Raw genomic sequence first — 24,203 nt, 5'->3', positions numbered from 1 at the left:
GTGCTGGAGTTAGGATTTAAAAATGGGCAGCGTGGTTCCCAAGCAGCCTCCTATCACTTCAGCCTACTGCCTAAAATCAGGTCAGCCTGTCTTGTCCTTTCCCCACTCAGCTTTAAGCAGCTACATTTCCCACCCGGCCCCACTCCTTGGCCCCTACCTTGCCAGGCCCTGCTGGGCTAGGGGGAGGGTGACAGGCCTGGATTCATCACAGCTGCCATTTCATCTACAATCACATTTAAAATTTCCCTCCACCTCGTGCACATCTTACCCTGGGGTGTGCTTTCTCAGACCACCGCGTGATGAGAGAGAGGACAGGGAGAAGGGAATGAGGCTGACCCAGATCCCACCCCTACAGCCCGGCTTCCACATGGCTGAGCAGGAACTCCAGAGCAGACGCACACAAAGGAGGGCTTTGAGGGGCCTCCAGCCAGGCCCAAGCTGATCCCCTCTCCCCCCGGATGCGTCACTTGCCCCAATCTGGGCCTCCCTGTGAGCCCGATTTAACAGGAAACTGTGGGCCATGAGAGGTTCCTTGTGACACACTAATCCCAGCCTGCTGACTGGACCACGCCCCCAGTGGAGGCAACCTCCAGGGTCCTGGAGGACACGGGCAGCAAGTACCCCAAGGAGAAGCTGCTGACTTGACAGGTAAGTCAGTCGCAGGGGACTGGCTGGGCCAGGGAACCCAGGACTGGGGTGAGGAGATGGTGGTGGGGAGACCATGCCCCACGCTGCCCAAAAAACTGAAATCAACTGGCCATTCTCTGGGTTAGGCTAGACCAACCTGATGCCAGATTTAGCAAATAAAAGTATAGGATACCCAGCTAAATATGAATTTCAGATGAACAACAAATACTTTTTGAGTATGAGTAATGTCCCAAATATTGTACAGCCTATCCTTACACTTCAAAAAAAATTTTTTCATTCATCTGAAATTCACTTGTAATTGGGCATTCTGTAGTTTATCTGCAACAGCCTTGACCTGGAATGAGGATGGGTATTTTTTCATTGTAAACAGCTCATAAATCAATATTTTAAAAAAATCACAGTTAGTAGACTGGGCATACTTAAAAAAGAGTTGCTGTACTGGCTTAACCCTCCATTTCTGTGATCTGGGATCTTGACGTGATGATCTGTTTCATTAGCTGGGGGTGTCTAGCCACTGTCTTTCCCATCTGAGCTCCTTTCCTGGGGAGTTCTATCAGCCTCTCCATTTCTGATTCAGCAAAACCCAAGTGACAGCACGGCAGCATTTCAGGCTGTTTTGTATCTATGCCCACATATCTGGAAGTCTACTGCCAGAAAGCTGACTTAGATTTGGTTCCTGTTGGTGGATTACAGCTCTCAGAACTTCCCTTGCTGGGGCTGTGGAGTGGGAGAGGCAGGAAATGGGAGACCCTCAGACATTGCCTGGAATCCACTAAGTCTCTCTGTGCAAGTTGGGATAATGATCAGTATGATGCTAAGAAAGAGAAGAGGAACAATGTTTTAGAGCAAAACACTGTGCTAGGTACCATACAGAAATTATATGATCTTCATCACAACTCTATTTGGTAGGTATGGTTATTATCCCCAATTTGCAGAAGAGGAAACTGAGGCTCAGAAAGGTTAAATAACTTGTCTAAGGTCAGACAGGTGGTAAATGACAAAGCCTGATTCAAACCGGGGTCTCTCTGACCCTAAAGGGTTTTCTGTGACACCAGCTCTTCTAGGGACTTTGTCTGGAGATGTTCTAGGTGTCAAATCAAGTCTTAGTGTCAGGCAGACATAGATTCAAAACCCACCTCTGCCATTTATCAGCAATGAACAGGTGACAACAGGAACCAGGTCAGAGGCAGGAGCAGGGGATGTTTAGGTGGGAGAGGAGAATATCTGGAAACACCTTCAGGGCCACCAGGGGTGCTGCTTTAAAGTGCAGATGTCCAGGCCCCAGACAGACCTCCTGAGTCAGAATCACAGGTGCAGGGCCCAGGCATCTGCATTTCAAACAAATGCTTCACGTGATTCTGCTGCACTCAAAAGTTTGAGATCCATTGTTCTGAGACAATAACAGAACAGCTTCTCCTTGCCACTGCAGCCCTGACTTCCTCTCCTAAGGAGGCTGCCTGGAGAGGCCAGGACAGAAGTGAGGTTCTTTTTCTCAGTACTCCGAGTCTTCCAGAGACAGCATGTCAGAGGGGGTGAGTACCCCTGTGCCCTGGGGCTCCCCTCCTCCTTCCACCTTCCCTCCTTCCTTCTCTCTCTCTCCCATTTCTCCATCATCTGGTCTGCCTGGGGTTATGGGCCCTCATCCCTACAACCTCTCTGTGGTCCCTGACCCCACCCAAAAGGACACAGTTTAACAATGACCTTGGGCAAAAGCACTAGTTTAGGGCCTGAGCAGGCCCATTTGACTGGCTTGCTGAGGCTGATGGGGATTTCTTCCTGTTTTTTCCTGGCTTCTCTCTGCCCAGGCGGGCACATTCCGCTTGGTGCCTGAAGAGGAACAGGAACTCCGTTCCCAACTGGAGCGGCTTACAACCAAAGACCATGGGCCTGTCTTTGGCCAATGCAGCCAGTTGCCCCGCCACACCTTGCAGAAGGTAAGATGGCCCCAGGTATGCAAGGGGGCAGGCTAGGGAGGCAACAAGGAGGAATGTTGACAGCATCCTCTTTCCTGTAGAAAGAACCCAGCACTAGCTCTCCAGGTCATCCTGGACCTAATGGACTGGCTTGTTCTAGGGGCTATCTTGAAGGTCAGAGCCAAGGCAGCAACCAGGGTGAGCAGACATCCAGGCCAGCCTATTCCAAGACTACAGCACCAACAGGGCTCCCTGAAACCAATGCCAGGACCTAGAGCCTCTGAACCAGGGACCATCCTAGACTCAGATGTGAGAAACATTGGTTTGCAAGTGGCTTTGGAGAACAGGGATCCAACTGCTGCCCACAATGGATAGGAAAGGGCCTGAGTTCTAATATCAGATTGACTTCCAACTTGCTGTGTGACCTTGAGCAAACTGCCTTCCCTGTCTTGGTCTTGCCTTCAGTATGAAAGAAAGTTGTTGGACAAGCTCAGAGATTATCAGACTGTGGGCTGGCAGAGAGGTCTTGGGGTTGAGCTGGGCCTGGACTCCTATCCATCTCTGTTCCCTGGGCACCTCAAGGGAAAGGTGCTCTGAGCTCCCCTAGACCTGCTTTCCCCCCTCATGCCAAAGAGAGAATTAGCTGAGGAGTTCTCCAGGCTCAGCCAAGGGGAGGAATGTTAGGCAGAGGGCAAGTTGCCATTTGCCTGGTATCTTTGTTTTTGAAAAGATCAGAAATGAGCCTGGGAGGCAGCAGAGTGAAGTGATTAAGTCCAGCCTGTATAGGAGTCCCAGTTCTACCCATTTTTATCTGGGTGATCTGAGGCAAGAATATCTTGACTTCTATGAGCCTCAGTCTGCTCACCCTGAGAAATGGGGATAGGAATAGCAACCTTACTGTGATGGGTTGTAGCAAAGATTTAATAACATAACATGTTTAAAGGCCTTAGCAGTGTGCTAAGTTAGGGCTCCAGTAAGTGTAGATTTTGGACTATCTCCTGCAAACAAACCCGGGATGAGCATTTTGACTCATTTTCTCCAATGACTGTAATTTGCAATCTGAGATGCTGCCGGTGCTGATGCTGCGCTTGTGGGCAGAGAAGCGATGGCCCCAGCTGCCGCCCCCTCTGCCCCTCAGCGGGTCTGGCACCAGGAGGAGACTTCCACACCAGTGCCTACCTGTGACTTCGTGCCTGCACCCCACTTCTGTTCCAGGCCAAGGACGAGCTGAATGAGACAGAGGACACTCGGGAGGAGGTGGTGCAGGAGCTGCAGGAACTAGTGCAGACAGAGGCAGCCTCTGGGCAGGAGCTGGCAGTGGCTGTGGCCGAGAGGGTGCAGGGAAAGGACAGTGCTTTCTTCCTGCGTTTCATCCGCGCACGCAAGTTCGACGTGGGGCGAGCCTACGAGCTGCTCAGAGGTGAGGCCTGCACTGGAAGGACAGCCCTGGGAAGGCTGAGGGGGGTGGGGAGTGAGGGGGTAAAGGAGGGAGGTCATGAGGATGGTATTGACCCTCACCCAGGAACTGAGGAGATGGACCCCTCCACTTCCATCCAATTCCCTGCCCTGCGCAAGTCACTCTGCGCCTTTTTTATCCTTATCTGTAAAATGGGTGTGTGAGTGAAATAGCCTTCAAGATCTCTTTCAGCTTTGACAATGAATGAATGCGCCTGGCAGGACAAGATTCCTAGAGATCTAGCCCCTCTCTCTCCTCTCTCCGAGTCTGGGGACTCAATAAATAGAACTGAGTCACCCAAATTGTGTGTCCAAGATGAAGGAGTTTCCTTTCCCTTCCCTCCCCTCCCCAACCCATTCAGCCTAGGTTTTGGCTCTGGAGCACTGCAGGGAAGGCGGGTATGAGCCTGACTCCCCGCAGGTACCCAAACGTCATGCAGAGTGGAACTGAAGATGGTGCCAGCCTTGGGAGTGAGCCCCAAGGACAGAACTGCCCTGGCTGTGCCCACTGGATGAAGACAAGTGTCCCAAGGAAATCAAGTTCTTGGGGCCGGTCGAGGGAAGGCGTGTCTGAGCAGGCCCTCTACAGCCTAATGAGTCCCCTTCTTCCTTATTCTTTCTTTCTGTAAATGTTAATTCACTGCTGTGCTCTGCCAACCACTGTTTTAGGCCAAAGGATATATCAGAGAAGAAAGCCGACAAGAACTGCCTGCCCTCGTGGGCCTTATGTTCTAAGGGTGGAAAGAATAAACCAGACAAATAAAATAAAAATGAATAAGACTGTTAGAGAGTAAGAAGGGATAATGATAAAAATAAAGGAGGTGGATATGAAGGACTGAGGGGTTGAAGTTTTAGGTGAAGTGGCTAGGAAGGCCAACTTTTGAAGAAAAATTCAAAGGAAATAAGATACCTGGGGGAAGGGCAGTAGGGCAGAGGGAACAGCCAGGATGAGGGCTGGGTGGAGGGAGCGTGCCCGGAGTGTTGGGGACGAGCAAGGAGGTCAGGGGCTTTCCCTTGGCAAATGCTCCCGGAAGACCTCCTCTGGACCTGGCCCCTCCAGGGTTGGAGTGGAGACAACCGCAGAGGGGCGGGGACCCATTCAGGATGGGCCAGGATGGGGTTAGTGGGTGGTAGAGGTGCAGCTGGAATCAGAAAGGGCCTCTGTGTCCTGCTAGGGGTTTGGATTTTATCTGGGGGTCTTCTCCCCACCCCCACTCAGCTGATCCTGTGTTCAGCTGAGAAACCTGTGCCTCTACCCACAGGAAAGAGAAAAAGAGCAAGTAATCATCGTCCTCAGATTTAGAATCACACCTCTTGTTTGTCCAGTTTACAAACGATGTTCATATCTGAAATCTTTTTTGATTGCCACAGTAATCTGGTGAGAGAGGCTGATATTATCCTCCCACTTTTGGGGAGAGGAAACATGGGGCACAAAAAGGTTGAATATCCTGCTGGGTTACACACAGCAGGTGTGTGGAGGAGCCAGGCAGGAGTCCAAGTCTCTGCACCCCCACCATGTGCCACCCCTGGATGCGCTGGCTCCCTGAGGAGCCTCCTCTGCTCTCCTCTGCCAGGCTACGTGAACTTCCGGCTGCAGTACCCAGAGCTCTTCGACAGCCTGTCCCTGGAGGCCATCCGCTGCACTGTGGAGGCTGGCTACCCTGGTGTCCTCTCCAGTCGGGACAAGTATGGCCGAGTGGTCCTCCTCTTCAATATTGAGAACTGGGACTCTGAAGAAATCACCTTTGATGAGGTCAGCTGGGGCTTGCCTAGCTCCTCCTATCTCCGGGGCTGGGTGCCTTTCCCCAAACCTGGCCTCCATTGGACCTTCATTCCTGGCAGCTGGAAAACCCAGCAGCTCTGTAGGCTGGGCCCACTGGCCAATACATGGCTGCCCCTGGTATCCCTGCCAAGTGGGAGTGACAGCTATGGGCCATGAGCTGGGATCAGCCCTGCCAAATGCTGAAAGCTGTGAGCGACACAGAGAACAGGGCTTAGTGGGCTGGGAGAGATTCTGAAAAACACAAGTTCCAACCTATTAAGCAGCCTGAGTTCTTTGCATTTGTATATGTATGTGATTTCACTTGTCAAGCCCTTAAGAAAGCTGCCCTAGTTGCAGAATTGGGGTTTGTGCCACTAAGCCTTAAAAAAAATACAAACTCATTTTAGAAAATGCTATCTAGTCACAACACCATTTATTTAAAAGTCCATCTTTTCCCCCAGTGACTTGAGATGCCATCTTTATCATATTCTGCATCTTCATATATACGTGGGTCTATTTCTGGATTTTCTACTCTGTGTCATCTCTCTATTCATGCTCCAGTACTGCACTGTTTTCATTATAAAGATGGTATAGAATGTTTAATATCTGTTGGGGTTAGTTCTACCCTTAATGCTCCTCTTTTTCAAGGCTTTTCTAGCTATTCTTGTGTATTTACTTTCCATTATGAATCTTAGAATTAATTTGTTTAGCTCCAGGAGAAATGTTAGGAGTTTTTACTGGGATAACGTTAATGTAAATAACAAACTTGGAGAGAATTAGCATCTTTATGAATGCAACATCCTTGGCCAGTGGTACTATCCAGACAAGGGATGACCTCCCTTTCACATTTTGAGCTTTCAGGAGTGTTTTAAAGCTTTCAAATGTTACGCACATTTGTCATTAAGTTTGTCTTAAGTATTTATTTTATTGTTGTTGCTATAAGTGAGGCTTTCTCAGCCATTATATCTAATTGGTTATTTTTATATCTGTGGAGATTATTGTTTTTGTATGTTAATTTTGTATCCTGGTATTTTACTGAATTCTTTTGTTATTTATGTCAGTTTTATAATTGATGCTCTTGAGTTTTTCAAGAGCACTATCCTATTAACTGTAAATGGAGCTAATTGTTTTTCTTTTCCTTTTCTACTTCTTATGCCCTTTATTTAAAAACAAAATGAAACAAATTTGATTGCATTAGCCAATACTTCCAACACAGAATTGAATTGTGGTGGGGAAAGCGAACATCCTTATCTTGTTCCCGATTGTATTAAGGATGCCTGTAAGTGTTTTCCACTCTGTAAGATATTGGCTTTAGGACTGAGGCATACATATGTATATAAAGAGGAGACTTACAAATATTTTTTACTACATAAGTGATATCTACTCATTTTAGAAAATACCAAAAAAAAAAAATCACGTTTAAAATTATCCACAATTCAGAGAAACCCAGAGATTTCTACCACTAACATCCTTCCAGCCTATGTTTTCTAGAAACCTAAAAACATATGTGCTTGCACATGTGCGTACACACACACACACACACACACACACACCTTTTCTTATAAAAATGGGATCATATTCTACAATAATATACCATGAATGGATATCTTTCTGTACCATTAGTCTTTTTAATGGGGGTGGGTAATTAGGCTTGTTTATTTATTTTTGGAGGACGTACTGGGGATTGAACCCAGGATCTTGTGCATGCTAAGCATGCACTCTTCCACTTGAGCTATACCCACCCCTGTCATTAATCTTATATATCACTGTTCCAGAATACTCCATAGCATGAATATGCCATAATTTCACCAGTCCCTTATTGCTGGGCATTTAGGTTGTTTCACAATTACAAGGGTACGGGGATAAACACTCTGGCATCTTACCATGGGTATGACATTGAAGATTATTTTCTTGGGATACATTCACAGAGGTGGACTGACCCAGCTCAAAGCCTGTGACAAATTACCTCTGGTAAAGAGTATACCAATTAGCTCTCCCCTTGGGACCTTGAGTCTTAACTATCTTTGTGGGTTACAGCCTGTTCATTCTGTGCCCAAGATCTTGCAGGCATATTGTTTCATCCTGGAGAAGCTACTGGAGAATGAGGAAACTCAAATCAATGGCTTCTGCATCATCGAGAACTTCAGGGGCTTTACCATGCAGCAGGCTGCCGGGCTTCGGGCTTCCGATCTCAGGAAGATGGTGGACATGCTCCAGGTGAGGCCTCAGAGCCCTGTCCTTTAGCAGCCTCTCACAGGCGGCGAGGCTGGGAGGCTTGGCCCGGTTTAGCGGTGCTGGCAGGGACCTGAGAAGACAACCACTTAGTGCCAAAAAGAGCAATGACAGTCACAGCCCTGACCACACACACTTTGTAGTGATCGATAGTTTGCCAAGTATTCACATTCATTAATTCATTTACTCCTCAAAAGCATTCTCTCCCTGCTTCCCTGCTTCATTTTACAAACGTAGAAACCTAGACAGAGAGATCTGAGTGACTCCTCAAGGTCACATGCCTGTAAAGTGGCAGAGGTGGGACTTGAACCTACACCTTCTGACCTGGGATCCCATTCTTTGTCCAAATACGTCATGCTGCCTCTCTCTGAAAGTGAATTTATCCTGAGAAAGGGCTATCTCTAACTCCCTTGACAGCTCAGTCCTATATACTGACGTGTCAGAAGTCCTTTCTTAGAGCTAATCTTAAATCTGCTTTCTCTGGGAGAGGAGGGGTGAGAGGTGGGGGTCATGGCAGGGGCTGAAGGCCAGTGAGGCATAACAATAGTGTCCCTCTGGTCTACAATAGTTTTGCAGTCCACTCAGCACGCGAGTGGGTTTGAAAAAGTTCAGTCACCTAAAAACCAAGTAAGATTACCATTTAATTTCTTTACTCCACATGCAGTTACAAGGTGTTATGCATCAGCAGGGAGAGGATTGGGCTGCGTGGCTTCTGGGGTTTCCTTCCTGCAGTTTGGGGCTGCAGTGAAGCCAGAGCGCCCCAGTTGCTGGCACAGATGGAACTTTCCATGGGCAGTCCTCTGGGGCTACAGTGTGAGACAACTCTGTCCTCATGTCATGAGGAGAGGCAGTAGGGGAGTGAGTGGGAACCCGTGAGGTCAGGGTCTTGTGGTGGGGCACTCTCTGTCCCTGCAGGATTCCTTCCCAGCCCGGTTCAAAGCCATTCACTTCATCTACCAGCCGTGGTACTTCACCACAACCTACAACGTGGTCAAGCCCTTCTTGAAGAGCAAATTGCTCCAGCGGGTAAGTGTGTGGCCACATAGGGAAGATGTCCAATGATCGTCTGGTGTGTGTGAGCGAGTGAGTGAATGGGGCTGTAGCAGGAAAGGGTTCATGAGACCAGAGGGATGAGATAGGAAGAAGAGAGGACCCCACCTGAGTCCTCCTCTGACACTGTACCATGGTCCTGAACAGAGTGGATCCCACAGACAGCACAACAAGAAGGACTGTGGAGAAGGACATCACTAGGCAGAGATGGCATATGTGACTTTGTCCTCCTGTCCCTCTTCTTTACCTCCAACTCCCATCCTTAGAGCATCCCCTGCTCAGCTCTGTCTCCCCTGCTTCCCTGCAGGTCTTTGTCCATGGAGAAGACCTCTCCGACTTCTTCCAGGAGTTCGATGAGGACATCCTGCCCTCCGACTTTGGGGGCACACAGCCCAAGTATGACGGCAAGGCTGTTGCCGAGAAGCTCTTTGGTCCCCGGGCCCAAGCCGAGAACACAGCCTTCTGAGAACGTCTCCTGCCATCCAACCTGTAGTTAGTATCCTCGGGCTTCTCCTTAGCTGTCCTGGACCCATAAGGCTGGGGAAAAGACTGCTCAGGGGGACTGTGGTTCCCCTGAACCTCACTAAGCTTGGGTGAGCTCAGGTGTCACCCTCCTCCCAAGTTGGGGAGCAATAAAGCAGGGGAATTCCCTTGAGCAAGAATTGAGGAGAGTTCTATTCCTACCGCCTCTGAAGCTTTAGGACAGACTTGTGTAGGGCTGGGTTTCAAAGACTCTAATCAAGCTTCTCAATGATTTCCTTTGTAATAGAGTTTTGCTATTTAGGGTCTATGAAAATAGGCAAGGAGACTGGCTTAAAAGTCTCTCCCCCAACCCGCCCCCAGTAAAAGTATAAAATAGAAGATAAAAGGGGGAGGAATATAAAAGCAAGTGATCTGGCAGGTACAATATTCTTGGTGGCTGATAGGCAGGCTAAGGGGTTTCCACCTGGAATTCCAGGGTGGAAGCAGCATTGAAGTGGCTCCATTTTGGGTTGGTCTGGTCCCCTTGGTCAGGTGCAGTCTGACATGTGTAGTGATGGTCAGAAGCTTGGACCTCTTTCAAGGGTGGCAGTTGTGTGCCCCTCCTTCCATCCATGGGGGTCTCTCCACCAAAAGCTCCCTCCTCCAGACCCCTTGCCTCAATGGATGGTTTTACTTAGATTGACAGATGGTATCTGTTGCTCTGGTTGAAGGGGACTCAGCAGCATCACCCCAAGAGATCTCCTAGAATATCTGGAGCTAAGAAGTTTAGTGTGAGAGGGCACAAACATGCTGCTGAGGGGGTCAAATGAAAAGAGAATGAAGAGGGACAGTGTATATAGCTCAGTGGTAAAGCATGTGCTTAGCATGCACAAGGTCCTGGATTCAATCCCCAGTGTCTCCATTTAAAAAAAAGAGAGAATGGAGACTTGCATTTGCCAAGACAGAGGGCACTGGTGACCCAACAGCACAGGTTTTGGTAGAGAAGGGGCAGGGATGAGTCTGAGTTAAAGAAATTAAAAGGAAGAGCATTTTTCAAACTTTCAAGATGTACTTCTAGTTGTTTTGTAAGAGTTATGTCCCAAATCTGAGGGAAACAGTGGCTGATCCCTCTTGGATGACTCCCATCTTTCCTGGGCCCCTAATTGCCAAGAGCCTTCCTAGTCCCACCCTCTGATTTGTGGGGGCTCTAATTTATAAATGAGATCAAGATTTGGAGAAAACTGCAGGCAGAGGCTCTTGGGGCAGCTTTGGCTCTTATGCAGATCCAAGTGGGATGCCAGGGTCCCCCCTAAAGACAGCAGGGCTAGCTCTGACAGGAAAGCCGAGGTGCTTTCTGAGGAAGAAGCTGTAAGGTTGGGACACAGTGAGTCAGTCCTGACTGTGGGCTGCCACCGCCCCCTGCTGGCCATGTCCTTGCACTGCCCCTCCATGCCCAGAGACAAACGGCAGGGACAGACTGGGCAGGAGCAGGCTGAGGCTGACCTTGCCAGAATGAGGGTGCCACCTTTGGGAGAATATGCCTGAAGACTATGAATTTTAATGTTAAAATCTGATGTGCTCGGTCTCACAAAATCCGAGCTGCCTGCATGCTGGATTCCTACAAGTGGCCACCACCCCCACATTAATGAGAGCGAGGAAGAGGGACAATAAAATACTCTTGAAAGCCACCAGATATGGGAAGGGAGACAACAAAGCATGACTTTTATGACAACCATTTGCTGAACAGAACACTTCCCTTTCTGGAGACATCTGGGAAGAGGCAGGGTTTCTGTCACGTGAAAGTAATTTGAACAGCAAAAGTTGGGAAGTCACAATGATGCATTTCTGCCATCTTCACGTGGACCTTTGGGGAAACATCGTCTGTTAGAGACAGAAGCACTTATTAAGGTATGGGTGGAGGTCTCAGGAAGGAAATGGGCCACCAGCTTTAGAGACCCTCTGAGCAAGACTGGCCCCTGCTTAGAGGCTTGAGTTTACCAAAGGGGCGCTGGAGGAGGCTAGTGCTGCCTGGTGTCCTGGCAAAGTCTTCCTGGAAGAGGGATGCCCAGGTCTTAAGTCAATCCGAAAAAGAGCTGAAGAGTCACCTTCAGGGTGAATTGGACCTCCTTTCTTCCCACTTTCAATGGTGGGCATGGCTCTGGTGTTGAGGAAGCTCAGCAGTGCAGGGTCTGGAAGCTCACAGGATACCTGGGAGCCTGACTACTCAACGTGTGCTCCCAGGAGGGCGTCTGCCCCACGTGGGAGCTTGCTAGTGATGCAGTATCTTAGGTGCCGCCTCGGATCTGCTGGATCATAATCTGCATTTTGATAAGATCCTCAGGGGACTGCACATTGAAGGACCAATCAGAGAGTCCAAAGCAGTGGCTTGCAACCTCCTTGCAGGTCCTCCTGGGGAGCTTTATGACTATTGAGGCCTTGGCCCCACCCAGAAATTCTCAAGTACTAAAGCTGGGGTGTGACCTGGAGAGCAAGACCTTTCCCAGCTCCCCAGGTAGCTCCAATGTGTACTGCTCCAAGTCATGTGTTTTGACATAGGGAGGAGGTGAGAGTTTAAAGGACCCATAGTTTTAATATTGGATTTAAAGGCAAACTCTGCACTTCGCTCTTCTTGAGCAGAGAGCAGGACTGCAAAATCCCTGTGGGATGGCAGCAGCTTATGCCTGGCTATCTGTCCCAGAATTAGAGCAATGTCCTCCTGGGGCCGTGACCAGAAGTCGCCCTGCCTTCAGGCAGGAAATGTGTAAGTGGGCACATTTAATTTCTCAAGGTAACCATATTAAGGCAGGAAAAGACCATGTCTTCTTTAAGGAGAGATTGAGCAGTTCAAGGCTAGACTGCCTGTAATGTCTTCCCAACCACTCAGCTACATGTAACCTCCTCTAAGGAGGGGATACCAAAGAAAGAAATGAGGAAGGAGGCTGTCCTGCAGATGGAGGGCCATCCAGTTAGATGTCCGGTCCTGCCCATGGGAAAGTACTCCCTGCAGGGCTAGAGCTGAGGGGCCTGTTAATGAAAGGTAACAAAAAATATATCAGCCCCCTTGGGAGAGCGAGTGATTGCAGATAAATGTCACCAAGAACAAACCTGTAAGGAAGCATCAGGAGAGGCACAGCTGTGTGCCAACCACACGGGCAAGCTGCGGGCGTCGACCCAGCTAACACCCTGGACCTGAAGTCTCTCCCAGGTGGTGCTTTTTATAGGTAATATTCTTTGCAAGTTGATTTTCTTAGATCAAAATGGTCTGGCTATTTTATAGGGGATAGGAAGTGGAGGGAGGTGTGGGGAAGAAGCTTGCTCACCTGAAAGGGACGTACTTTGAAATCTGACATTGGGCATTCCTAGGTCATGCTAATGCACATCCTCCAAAACCAATACTCCCCACCCCACTTAGCTTGTCAAAGGTTTCACATGGCCAAGGAGGGAAGAAAACTCCAATTGCAAGGTTCTTGGGGTGGGGGCACATAGACGGGCACAACTCTCCTGGCTGGGCCAGTGACTGACCCTGGGAGACCCTTAGTTTGGATTCTGACAGACACAAAGGAGAAGAAAATGCCACCATTACTCCACCAACCCAATATAATCTTAATTTAGGTCACGTTCACCTAGTCCTTTCAAAGAACACTATTAGAAGAGTATGTGAATCATGCATGGCAACCACCATTTACATCTCACCTTACATTTTGTCTACGTGGTTCACTTTATAGAGCAAGGGATTAAAATGCTGCTTTCTCTGTTATCTCAGGCCTTGGCTTTCTTGCCTGGAGATAATGGCCTTGCAAAGACACCTGTGGCCTGAAAATTTCTTTGGTATTTGCAAGGCTGGGTTAAAATCAATTGTGATGAGAACTTGGTGTTTTGCCCATTTCTTTCAAGCTCATGCTTTGATGAAGACACAGGAAGACCCTTTTAGATCGAAAATCTCCACTAAGAAGGACACACAGCCACAGTACATTTTTAGTCTTTTATTTTTTTAAGTAAAGAAATTCCACTGAATCAAAGATAACAAAATTACAGTTTTTGTTTGTCATGATTTTTGTTTACCACCACACAGAATCAAAATAGAACCGAAAGTAATATGAGAACATAAAATGATCAAGGACACCTTGATTGTTTAGTATCATTTCTTAATAAAGGTAAATATCCTCATATTTAGAAAAAATTGCATTGCTAGTTGCAAATCTTAAACACCTCGGTGCTGGAGGATCCTCTGTTTCCCCCGCGCCCCCGTTAAATCCAGCAGCACGGAGGCTTTCAGAACACAAACTCAAAACTACATCATCTTCAGGGCAGCATTTGAAGTTTCAGAAAATCCCCCAAAACGAAATCAAACAAAACAAACATAAATTAGGAATGTGAAAGTGATGGTTCTCAAAAATCAATCTGCAAGCAGATTTACCAACAGAAGAATGTGGTTAATGGGAGTCTAACCAGGAAAGGGGGAGATGCAAACTGGCCTCCCCCTCCAACGCCCCCCCCAACCCCTGGTGTCGCTAAGGCAGCTGCAGTGGCAGAAGTCAAAAGCTCAGGTACAGTGAAGGTCTTCCTGAGGCAGTGGGAGAGACCCAGATCATCTGAACTGGTGCGGAGAGGTGACAGGATTCTACATGGACTTGTGCTTTAGGATAAACCAAGGAGGCCAAAACAAAAACCAAACAAAACCTAACTCCTACACCCAGGAACTTGGTCCACCCACGCACGCAGCCTGGGAAGCAAGTGGCTGGCGCTGGGACTGAGGGCTCAGCAGTTACTCTGGGTAACTGTGGGTGGTCTGGAAGGAGAATGCCTATGGAGATGAACGGTACTTCTGCAGGTGTTATCAGGGGACTGTCCCCAACTTATGGCGATAGATTTCTTGGCAGATGGGGTCCAGAAGGGGGAGAAGGTAGGTTAACAGATGTCATTACTGATTGGCAGGAGTTGAGTTAAAAGACTTAATCCACTGGTTAGAAATTAACTTCAGCTTATTCATTCATATATGAACATTTTACCCACATACATGCTAGGAAAAATGGTTTAGAAAACATGGTGTGTGGGTGGGCCTGACTCCTTCAAAAGGGGCAGCTGTCTACTGCCTGGGGTCTGAGAATGGCTGGCAAGCTGGGCTCTGCAGCCTGCTTCCGAGGGCCACACGGTGGGGATGCCCAGGCTGCAGCATCCGCAGGCAGTGGCAGCAGCGAGGAGGGAGCTTTCATTGTGGATAGCATTCCAGTTCTCACTGCCAGTAGGGACCAGTTCCCCTGCAAACGCCATTTGGCAAAAGCAATCAGAGTTTACAAAGACAGGGGCACTTCCCTCTGCTAATAGAGGGAGGAGGAAACCTTTCCCTCGACTGCTGGACCTCTAAATGCCACAGGCAGGCCACTTATCATGGCTTTTTGAAGCATCCAATGAATCCAAAGTGGTTTTGAACACAGAATGAGGCCACAAAGGAAGAAAGGCATCAGAGATGAGGTGTTTGGCCAGTTTGGGGTCACTCATATTGTTGAGGGGGTTGAGGGGGTCTAACGTTAACAAGGAGCATACAGGCCACATGAAGGAATTCTCTGGTTTTGCTGTGGCTTTGCCTCAAACATCTACAGTAGAAGAATTGAATTCCAAAGCCACAGTATTGTTGTAATACCAGGGGATACTCTAGAGGCGAGTTAAGGCTTTCTGGGCAAAGAAAACAATTCCAGATGATATTGTGAGCAGATGCTGCAGGGAAATGCTTCTTAATAACTCTCCTGTCCTGCCTTAGAGGACAAAGACCTGAGTTCTTTTAACTCAACGTGATGTTTCAGTGATCTTTACTTTAGCTCCAAGTCAGAACCGGTGCCCAGGGAAAACAAAAGCCTCTCACATCTCAGACATCTGCTTGTCTGGCAAACACAAACAAGAACACATGTATTGTTTCCCCGGAGCTGGCAAGATGGATCTCAAGCCACACAGTGACAAAGAGAGCTCTCATTCAGATGCCAGGCATATAAGCTCAGCTACCCAGAAAGTTCAGCTTTAATGAAGACCATAGTTTTAGAATGAAAGCCTTAGCAGGAAGGATTTCTGCCCTGGGAACTCTCAATGTTTGCCTGAGTCACACAGAAGGATGGGGATATTTGGCTCGTTCCAACGGTCAGCACCTGTCCCAGTCATAAGACCACCCTCGGCACAGAAAGGATACTGAGATGACAGTGGAGGCTCTGAAGAGAAGCCAGTCAGAGACACGGGGCTTTGGGCAAAATCAAGGGTCTTCAGCAACGAAGGCTCAAAGCAGTAACTCCCTCTTCAAGTCCCCTCTCAAGATAAGCCTGAGGCCTTGACATATCTGTTTCCACTTGCAAGAGCTGTAGAAGGCAAGTGGGAATGTTCCGGCAAATGATGTGTAAATAGATGAAGTGGACTAAGAGATGGTCTAAGATGAGGTAACTGGGGCTCAGAGAGGTGAAGGAGGTGAGGTGATTGCCCACAACCCAGTGTGAATTAGAGACAGTTAGGACAAGAACCTGGGTCTCCTGAACCCTGGTTCCATCACACCATGTCAGGAAAGGAATGCTCCCCTTACAGGTATATTCCCACTCTTACAGTGTGTGTAAACACTGCAGCGGGGTTCAAAGAATATAGTGACAGCAAACAACTTTCTGCTTTCATTCTGCTCTGGACTGACCGGTGTAAACTCACAGCAGGAAAGGTAAGAGGTTTTCTTCAAGTCTGTTAAACTCCCTATTAACATAAATGCATCATGGAGACTTGAGACCATTTTTCAAGTCAGATAATCCTCATTTGGGCTCAGCTAATCATCATTGCTTTCATACTGTTTAGAGGCAGGGAGTACAACCCAGAGACATGTTAAAACATGTTCTTCCTGCGATACAATTGTCTAGGCTCCTGCAATTTATATCCTTCATCTGATTTTAAAATATAATGTTCAAATACTCTGACAATTCAGCCTTGTTTGAGCCCAAATAGGACCTTGATTGCAAGAAGAGCTCTCACGTTATCATCAGAAAGGAATGACTTTATGAAGAAAAGCAAAGAAAGCGGGAGGAAGGAAAAAGCTGACCTACATATAAAATGATGCTTCCTTGTTTATTAGGCGAGCTTGCATCTCTGTAAATTCAATGCCTCTGTGCTCCCATTCAGGGACAAACAAGAATTTTCCTGTTAAGATAGCCACAGTTATACTCTCATTGCCATGCCTGAGACCCTGAAGCTTGAACAAAAGGGCTTCAGTTGATTTCATTTGAGCCAAAATGGAATGCAAGGGCCATTCAGACTCACACACTAAAAAGATTTCAGCTGGAACACGGCCCCCACAGTCCTGCGGGGTAAATTCTGGTTGTGGAGCAACAAAAGCTATGCCCTGAGCCCTGCCTCTCCTCCGTGGGCATCAGAACTGCCGTGCAGACCAGGCTCCAAGGACTTCTGCCCCTGCCCTGCCATGTGTGTGACAACAGCACTGTCTTCTTCTCAATGGAGCTGGTACCTGGCCACTACTTTGTCAGAATAGATAAGAGATGAGACCTAAGGCAAATGAAAAGGAGCCTCTTGCCTCCTGGGATGGTGATTCAACCCCACTGAGTTATTGCTTCGTATACCTAATTTCACAAAAAAGTCTCAAGACATGAAGGTAGTAATGGAAATGGGACGATGAATCTTCTAGATTACAGCTGTGGTTGTTGGTTGGAGGGAACAGTAACAGAGGGGAGGGACTAGCTTCCAAATTGAGGGGTAGATGATAAAGTGCCAATTTGTGCCGAAAGAAATGAAAAAGAAATGCACTTGAAAAATAACAACTTAGGGGGGAAGTCACAATGATGAATTTGGTGTGTGTGTGAGAAATTGTACCGAAGCAAAGTGGAGACCACAGAAGTCTCAATCTTTTCAGATAATGGCTGTTTTTGATGTTACTAGTTAGAACGATCTGGTGATTGTCAGAAAACAACTTCTTCGGGTTACAGACATTACTGTCACATGACTTGGACTGATGCCCAAACTACATCCACCTGTGGCCATGAGGGGTGGCCTCCAGGCCCTCAGGTGGCTCCCTTTACCCTTTAGACATGCACACACAGACCCACTATTTATATTCCTGTCTGTCCTAGAGTAAAGGAGAGGAAGCAGGAACAAAAAAAAATTTTTTAAAGTATCTAGGTCATTTCACTCGTAATCCTGCTTAGTTCCAGATAGCTAATTTTTCAAAGTGCCGGGTTTTTAGATATTCAAGTACCACAGAATTGGAGGATAGGAGTACTTGAGACCTGGAGTGACTTTTCATTTGAGAAGACACACTCTGGAAAGCTCTAGCGAACAGACTACAGATATAAGCTATTAAAAATCTGGTTTCAAGATCACACCGTCTTCAGTTGGAAAGATATTTCTCCAAACTCAGATCCAACTTTTGAATTGTTTGGTATCAAAAGCTGGCGTGAGAGAGGTCTGGGTTAAAAAAAGAATAAAATTATAACTGAGTGCTTAAAAAAAAACACCCCAAAACCTCTTTATATGAAGTGAGGGACAAAAAAGAAAAAGAAAAGAAAGGCAAGTGGTGATGTCTACAAGCTTAGAATAGCTCCCAGGGTCCCCTGGAGGGATGTTCTCTCAAACCTCAGTAAACTGAGTTTGTCATTGAACTTTAGAACTGGTAGTGATCTCGGCAATTTACCTGGTCTAAGTCCCCCATTTGACAGGTGAAAAAACTAAACTTCAAAGGGACTTTTCCAGGGTCATATAGCCAGGGAGAAGCAGAGCCTCAGCCCAAAGTCTTCACCGCACCCAGGCCCTTTCTGGGACGTCACACTAAGATCACACTAGGGCAGCTGTGCTCGACAGGCTTTGCTGCTTTGGAGGCTCCTGGGAGCTGAGAGACACCTCCGACCATGAATTTGAATAAAACGAGTTACTGAGATGTTTCTAAAGGCCCCGCACAACCGTGTTTCTCAGATTTGCCTGGTGATGAGAATCACATGGGGCACTTGTCAAAAATTAAAATCCCCAGGCCCCTTCCCAGACCCACTGAATCAGCTTCTTCAAGGGGAGGGACCTGGGAGGCTGAATTTTTAACAAGCACCCCAGGTGACTCATCATCAGCAATGTGTGGGCAAACTGTCTTAGAAAAGAGTGAGGGAGAAACTTGGCTCGTGACTCAAGGGAATCTTCTTTGCCATGTAGGAGGCCACACTCTGGCCCGGGAGGCCAGGGCTTCGGGCTCCCAAGCTGAACCTCATGTACGGCATTGGCTCTTTTTAGGGTCTATGTAAGGACACATATAAACCACCACAAAATAACACACATCCTTCACTGCTCTTGGGGAAAAGCCTTTTGATTGGCAAAGCAAAACTGCTGTCCAGACACATTTTTAATAGGGAAACTAGATGTAATTGGCCTGAAAGCAATCAGATGCTGAAACTGGACAGGAGGGTGAGAACCCTGTTGTTTGTCACCGTGGCTAACAAAGCAATGGAGAAAACCAGTAATTAAGCACAAAAATAGCCTGGAGCTCCCAGGGACAGCCACCTACTTCAAGATAGGTGTGCCTGGTGGGTTGCCCCCGCTGATGGTGAGGTCAGATCCAGGTCATTGAGGGAGATGGGAGACCTGAAACAGCCGGTGAGGGACATGAGTTCCAGAGGAGGGCAGCTGGAGCGTGCCAGAGTCTGGGGGGCCTCACTCCAGGTCGGCCTCCACCTGCTCCGTGTCAGAGCACTGCAACTTGTTACGTTCCCACTGGCAAATGGCATTGGCGTACTCCACCACCAGCTTATCCATCCATGTCAGGGGCTCAGGGAACAGCACGGAACCCTCAAAGAAGCCCAGGTGGCCCCCGTGCAGCGGCAGCACAAACATCACGTTCTCCCGTTTCTCTGCAGGAGAAAGGCAGCTGAGTGAGTCACTGGCCTCTCTCAGCTCCAGGGCAGGAGGTGCGAAAGCGAGCTGGCCAGGCTTTCCCCACAGGTGAAGGTGTCACCTAAGTGGGCATCCGACTTCCACTCCCTCTGCCTCATTCCAAAGTGGGAGGGGGATTCGGTGGGGCAGGCGAGATGGTGGCATCTAGCAGGTTTGGGAAGAGCAGCTTGGCTTTGGGGCAGAATGGGCCTCAGAGATCCTTAGAACTCTAAATGGTTCTCAAACTTGGCTGCATATTAGAATCACCCGGGTTTTTAGACAATCCCTATGTTGCACCCAGACCAATGAGATTCTGATTGAGGGGGGCAGTGGGTGACAGGTGAGAGGAGAACCCAGGCATGGGTGTTGCTAAAACTCCCCAGGTGACTCAATTGTACAGCCAGGTGCTTCCCAACTTCGTGCATCCCAATCACCTGGCTACCACCATAAAATACAGATTCTGCTTTAATAGGCCTGGGGAAGGAGCTGAAATTCTGCAGTTCTAACAAGCTCCCAGATGATGCCAAAGCTACTGGTGGGGGCCAGGCTTTGAGAAGGGATTCACAGCGCTCTCTTATTTGCTAGAGTACCAGTTGAATTCAATGGAGTCAACGATTTTTCATTACAGACTTTTAAGACTGAAATATAAAGCTGCAAGTTGTGTTAAAAGATGCCCAGGCTCTCAATGGCACATGCTAAATGGCCATCTAAGAATTACTAACCTGGAGCTTGACTTATGAGTCTATGTTTAAGTTAGTCCCACATGGGCTAGTTAAAGCCATTACTGAAGATGTGTGCAAAGTGGACAGCTAGGTATAGTCAGGTACCACATGAAGCATCTGTCTTCCCAAAGGGATAACTGACAAGGGGCCCCTTGCTGGCTGCTCCAGGCCTCTGAGGCACTTCCTGGCATGCACATTTCTGGCTCTACAGGGGCTCTTATCTTGTCTGACACCCTTTATTCTTCCTTTTCAGTTGCTATTTCATAAATTTCTGTGTGACAGCATTAATGCTATGGATGTCACTTTAGATGTGCAGAGGGAAACCAGAGTGGCTGTTTCCTCTCACTGCTGCTCCCATGGCTGGGTGGGCTGCTTTTGTGCAGGAAGCCTGTGGTCTGATCGGGTTGACAGGAGACAGCTTTTATCACATAACACACCTGTGACAGACGCGTTCTCTCTGAGCAGCGAACGAAGCTGTCTGGGCGTGGCTCCTTTGTCTGCTTGCTATATTATCTACTCTTTAGCTTGGGGTCATGAGAGAACTAGAAGTGGTCCTCTTCCCTCTGGTGCACATATATTTACAAGAGGAAACATAATCACAGAGGACTGTGCAAGGAGCAGCTTTGGTCAGATTAGATCTGGATTATAATGCAAAGTAATTTTGGATTGTGGCTCCAGTGTTTCCTTCTGCTACCCTCTTTTGAGCTTCTCCTGTAGCTCCTACCTAGCCTGGCATGCGACTGTGCTGGCCTGAGACACAATGTCATTCCCATGAGCAACCTTCTTTGCTTTTTCAGTTGCTTGTATTTTTAATCCTCAGAGCAGATGAGGAGGCTGTCTGTCAAAAGAGGTAGCAGAACTGGCTTTTTTGTTTTGCTTTTCAAGTCAAGCTGTAAGTGTAAACATCTCTTCATGTCAAACTCTCAGCCTTAATGGAACTACATCCCTGAGACAATAATTTCATAGAACACCAGGGGACTCCCCACACCTGGCTATGGATATAAATGATGCTCCTGTCTCTTGCACCAGGACAGAACACAAAAAGGCTCTGCCTAGGCTCCATCACAGTCCCGGGACTATCAGGCTAGACTAAATAAGAACACTGCCATGAGATGTCCTGGTCTCCAGGAGATGACAGCGTGGTGAAGGTGACAGAATTTACTGTGGCAGTTTGCTGAGTGGTTGAGGGGGCAGCAGGAAGAAAGCACTTACCTGAAAGAGACTTTGGAATGGTTAGAAGACTTTCATGCACCAAGGGGTCATCAGCTGCATTCACCAGCATGAGGGGTACATAAATCTGAAACAAGAAAATAAGGCAGAATTAAATGATCAACTCCCTTTATTTAGACCCCACTGAGCCAAGGTTCAAATTCACTACCAGACATGTCTTGGAAGCCAGAGGAAGAGGGTCAGCGCTCAGTCTGCTGAACAGCTGGATTAAGGATGCCTTGTGTCCCTTGGCAGTGGCAGCAATGGTAACTGCTGCTGTGATGACAACCCTGGCGGGCAGGCAGTGCAGGAGCCAAGCTCGGGGTCCGAGGTGCCCCACGTGCTCTGGTGGGCGCGGGTAAAGACTCCATGGCGCTCACTCGCGAAATATTTCTGATCATCTTCACAATGTTTCAGATTAGCCAGACCTTTCAGGAAAATGGCTTTACAAAGAGTTGCGCACATATTCATTCAATTTATATTGTGGGGAGGAAAAAAGGAGTGTACTCCACGCTAGACAAAAGAGTCTTTCTAGAGGAATCTAAAAGTTGAAAACAGGAGCAGGCTGGTGGATATTAGGAAGCTCCTGGCAGATTTGCATTTAACATCTGTTTTAGCAAAACAGCAAAAATAGCGTCTTTTTTCATTTTAGCAGATATGATGCTGATGGGGTAATGCAGACATTACTGAACAGCCATGCTCAGGGGTGAAATGACTAGTTGTCTAAACTGGATGTCCCTGACATTGGCTCTAGACAGCTCAATGTTTCAGTAATGGCTTAAATGACGACACAAAAAGCCTGGACGATGAAGTAGGAGGGATGGCTGATATGACAGACGACAGGACAGAGAGTCACAATGATCTGCTTTAGCTGGGGGAGTGGTAGGCCACACCAACAGGAGGACACTGACAGGGATAAATGGGAAGCCTGTGTCTGAGTAAAAAGAGTAATTGTTCAAAGACGGAATGGGAGAGACTGGTTTGGTGGTGGCTCAGGTAAAAAACATGGGGGTTATCATTGGCCACAAGCTTAATACACACACAGTTTATTGGAGCTGCTGAAAACTGCATTAATATAAACCAGTCTACATCATTAAAAGACATGCTCCTCTATCATTCTCATACAGAAATGCACCAATTTTACTCTGTGCTTGCCAGATCATGGCAGGAATTTTGATTTCAATCCTAGGCACCACACCAACAAAATATACAGTGGCCCCAAAAAGGGTCTAGGATTGTAAGAAATCTACACGGATCTCCTATGAGGAACCATGGCAGGAATCAAGCAGGATCGTACTGTCAAAGGAAGAGTAAGAAAATAATGAGTGTGGCAGCAGTTTTAAAGACTTTCACACAGATAGGGGAGCAGGCTGGTCCTCACTGCACTAAGGCGCAGCTCTGGGATTATTACATGGAGGTCACAGAGGGGCAGAGTTTGGTTCAATAATAAACCCAAGTCAACAACTAGAGCGGTTGGAGCCAAATGCTGGCTGAGCTTCCACCAGGGAAACTTCAGAGGGATGCCTGTTAGACCCTGGGTTGAGCTGGATGGAATGACGCTAATTCTGAGATGCTGCCGCCTCTGAGTCAGTGTCGCCACTCACCCTGTGCAGGTACCTCATGCAGCTTTCTTCCTCGTAATATTCCTTCAGGGAGTTATAGCCATGGAACTTCCTGGACACACACACAAAGGAAAAAGACAAGATTGGAATGCTGAGTTGATTTGAGTACAGCACCAGTTCCTGCACTAATTCATAATGTCAGTGGAATATACACAAGTAACCAGAGTTAGGGGTTAAGAGCACCCAGCTTTGGCATGCGGGTTCAAATCCTGGCTCTGCCACTTACCTTGTGACCTTAGGCAAAAGGTTTAATCTCATTGAGCTTCTCCTCTGTAAAATGGAGTTTAGGACAGGCTCTGTTTTAATGGCACCATGAGGTTTCTGACATTAAAGTGACATTTTAATATAATAGCATAATAACTGGCCCAGAGTAGTTACTCAATAAGTGTTATCTATAGTAATTATTAGTGTTTATTACATCTTTTTGACATAAAACCAGATGTCACCATAGACACTAAGAAACTGCAATTCAAAGGCATGTACTAGAACTTTGTTTTCAACAGAATGCTTCCTGGCAGAGTGACCCAGGTCACTGTGAATTGGAATGAAATATGCACTGGATAACAGAAATGAGACGGGGATTCAAAGTTACCCCCATGGAGCATCAGTCAGAGACACACGGACATTTAACGAACCCTTCAGTGCTCCAGCAGGCAGGTCCTGCCGCTTTGCCCTGCCCTGTGCTCAGAGAGGCCAGCACGATTCAGCCTGGAGCTCTGACACCAGCAGGCCGAGTCAGCCCCAGCTCAGAGGATCCCTGAAAACCTCATTTATTTCTGACCCAGATTAGGGCCTCTGGTTTCTGAATGGTGAGTTTCTTTGGACTAGGGTCTTCAAGATATCTGGGCTCCCCTGAAGCTGTGGACCTCTTCCACTACCAGGTTCTTTAGACATCTCTGCTGGGAAAGGACCCAGAATGCTCAGGCTGGACTATTAAGCCAAACATAATAGGAGAGGCTGAGTGCAGAGAGCATCTCGAGGACATTTGTCTCCATGAAGTTAGTTCCTTTGTGGTCTCAGTGCTCCAGAAAGGCACTCCAGTCTTTCAGTATTACTAGCAATGGGTTAATGGGCAGGGTGCCCAAATTGGTTATGATCATGAAAAGTGCTACTATCTGGCACAATTAAAAAGGAAGAGTGTTAGGAAGAGTTGAAGAACACTCTCTTTTGGGCTTAAAAAAATTTGGAAGATGAATGAGATTTGAGTAAGTTTGTTTTTTTTCTCATTAGGGTAATGTGTACATTAAAG

General features: G+C 47.6%; 2 protein-coding genes across 2 annotated transcripts in view; one reads left to right on the top strand and one right to left on the bottom strand.

The window, feature by feature from the left end:
• Window positions 1-2,058: 2,058 nt before the first annotated feature.
• On the top strand, window positions 2,059-9,768 carry RLBP1 (retinaldehyde binding protein 1). The gene is made up of 7 exons (XM_010955062.3): window positions 2,059-2,180; window positions 2,454-2,582; window positions 3,777-3,981; window positions 5,591-5,769; window positions 7,837-7,995; window positions 8,926-9,036; window positions 9,368-9,768. The coding sequence occupies exons 1-7, from the start codon at window positions 2,169-2,171 to the stop codon at window positions 9,524-9,526; spliced, it is 954 nt and encodes a 317-aa protein (XP_010953364.1). The 5' UTR covers window positions 2,059-2,168; the 3' UTR covers window positions 9,527-9,768.
• Window positions 9,769-13,490: 3,722 nt separating this feature from the next.
• The window catches only part of ABHD2 (abhydrolase domain containing 2, acylglycerol lipase), an 89,678-nt gene continuing 78,965 nt past the window's right edge, over window positions 13,491-24,203 (bottom strand). The window contains exons 9-11 of the mRNA XM_010955060.3: window positions 22,937-23,006; window positions 21,336-21,420; window positions 13,491-19,379 (exon numbers count right to left, since the gene is read on the bottom strand). Of these exons, the coding sequence (XP_010953362.1) occupies window positions 19,183-19,379; window positions 21,336-21,420; window positions 22,937-23,006 (352 nt within the window). The 3' untranslated portion in view covers window positions 13,491-19,182. The remainder of the gene's footprint in view (window positions 19,380-21,335; window positions 21,421-22,936; window positions 23,007-24,203) is intronic.

This window comes from Camelus bactrianus, chromosome 27 (assembly GCF_048773025.1).
Source record: "Camelus bactrianus isolate YW-2024 breed Bactrian camel chromosome 27, ASM4877302v1, whole genome shotgun sequence".
NCBI classification, from domain to species: Eukaryota; Metazoa; Chordata; class Mammalia; order Artiodactyla; family Camelidae; genus Camelus; species Camelus bactrianus.
The sequence above is the reverse complement of the archived record's forward strand: the minus strand, read 5'-3'. Positions and strand labels throughout refer to the sequence as shown.

What these genes read in the sequence shown, in the direction of transcription:
- RLBP1 (XM_010955062.3), top strand. An exon ending in AAGAAATCACCTTTGATGAG is followed by an intron (nt 5,770 to 7,836) that starts GTCAGCTGGGGC and finishes TCTGTGCCCAAG; the next exon opens with ATCTTGCAGGCATATTGTTT. An exon ending in AGATGGTGGACATGCTCCAG is followed by an intron (nt 7,996 to 8,925) that starts GTGAGGCCTCAG and finishes CTGTCCCTGCAG; the next exon opens with GATTCCTTCCCAGCCCGGTT.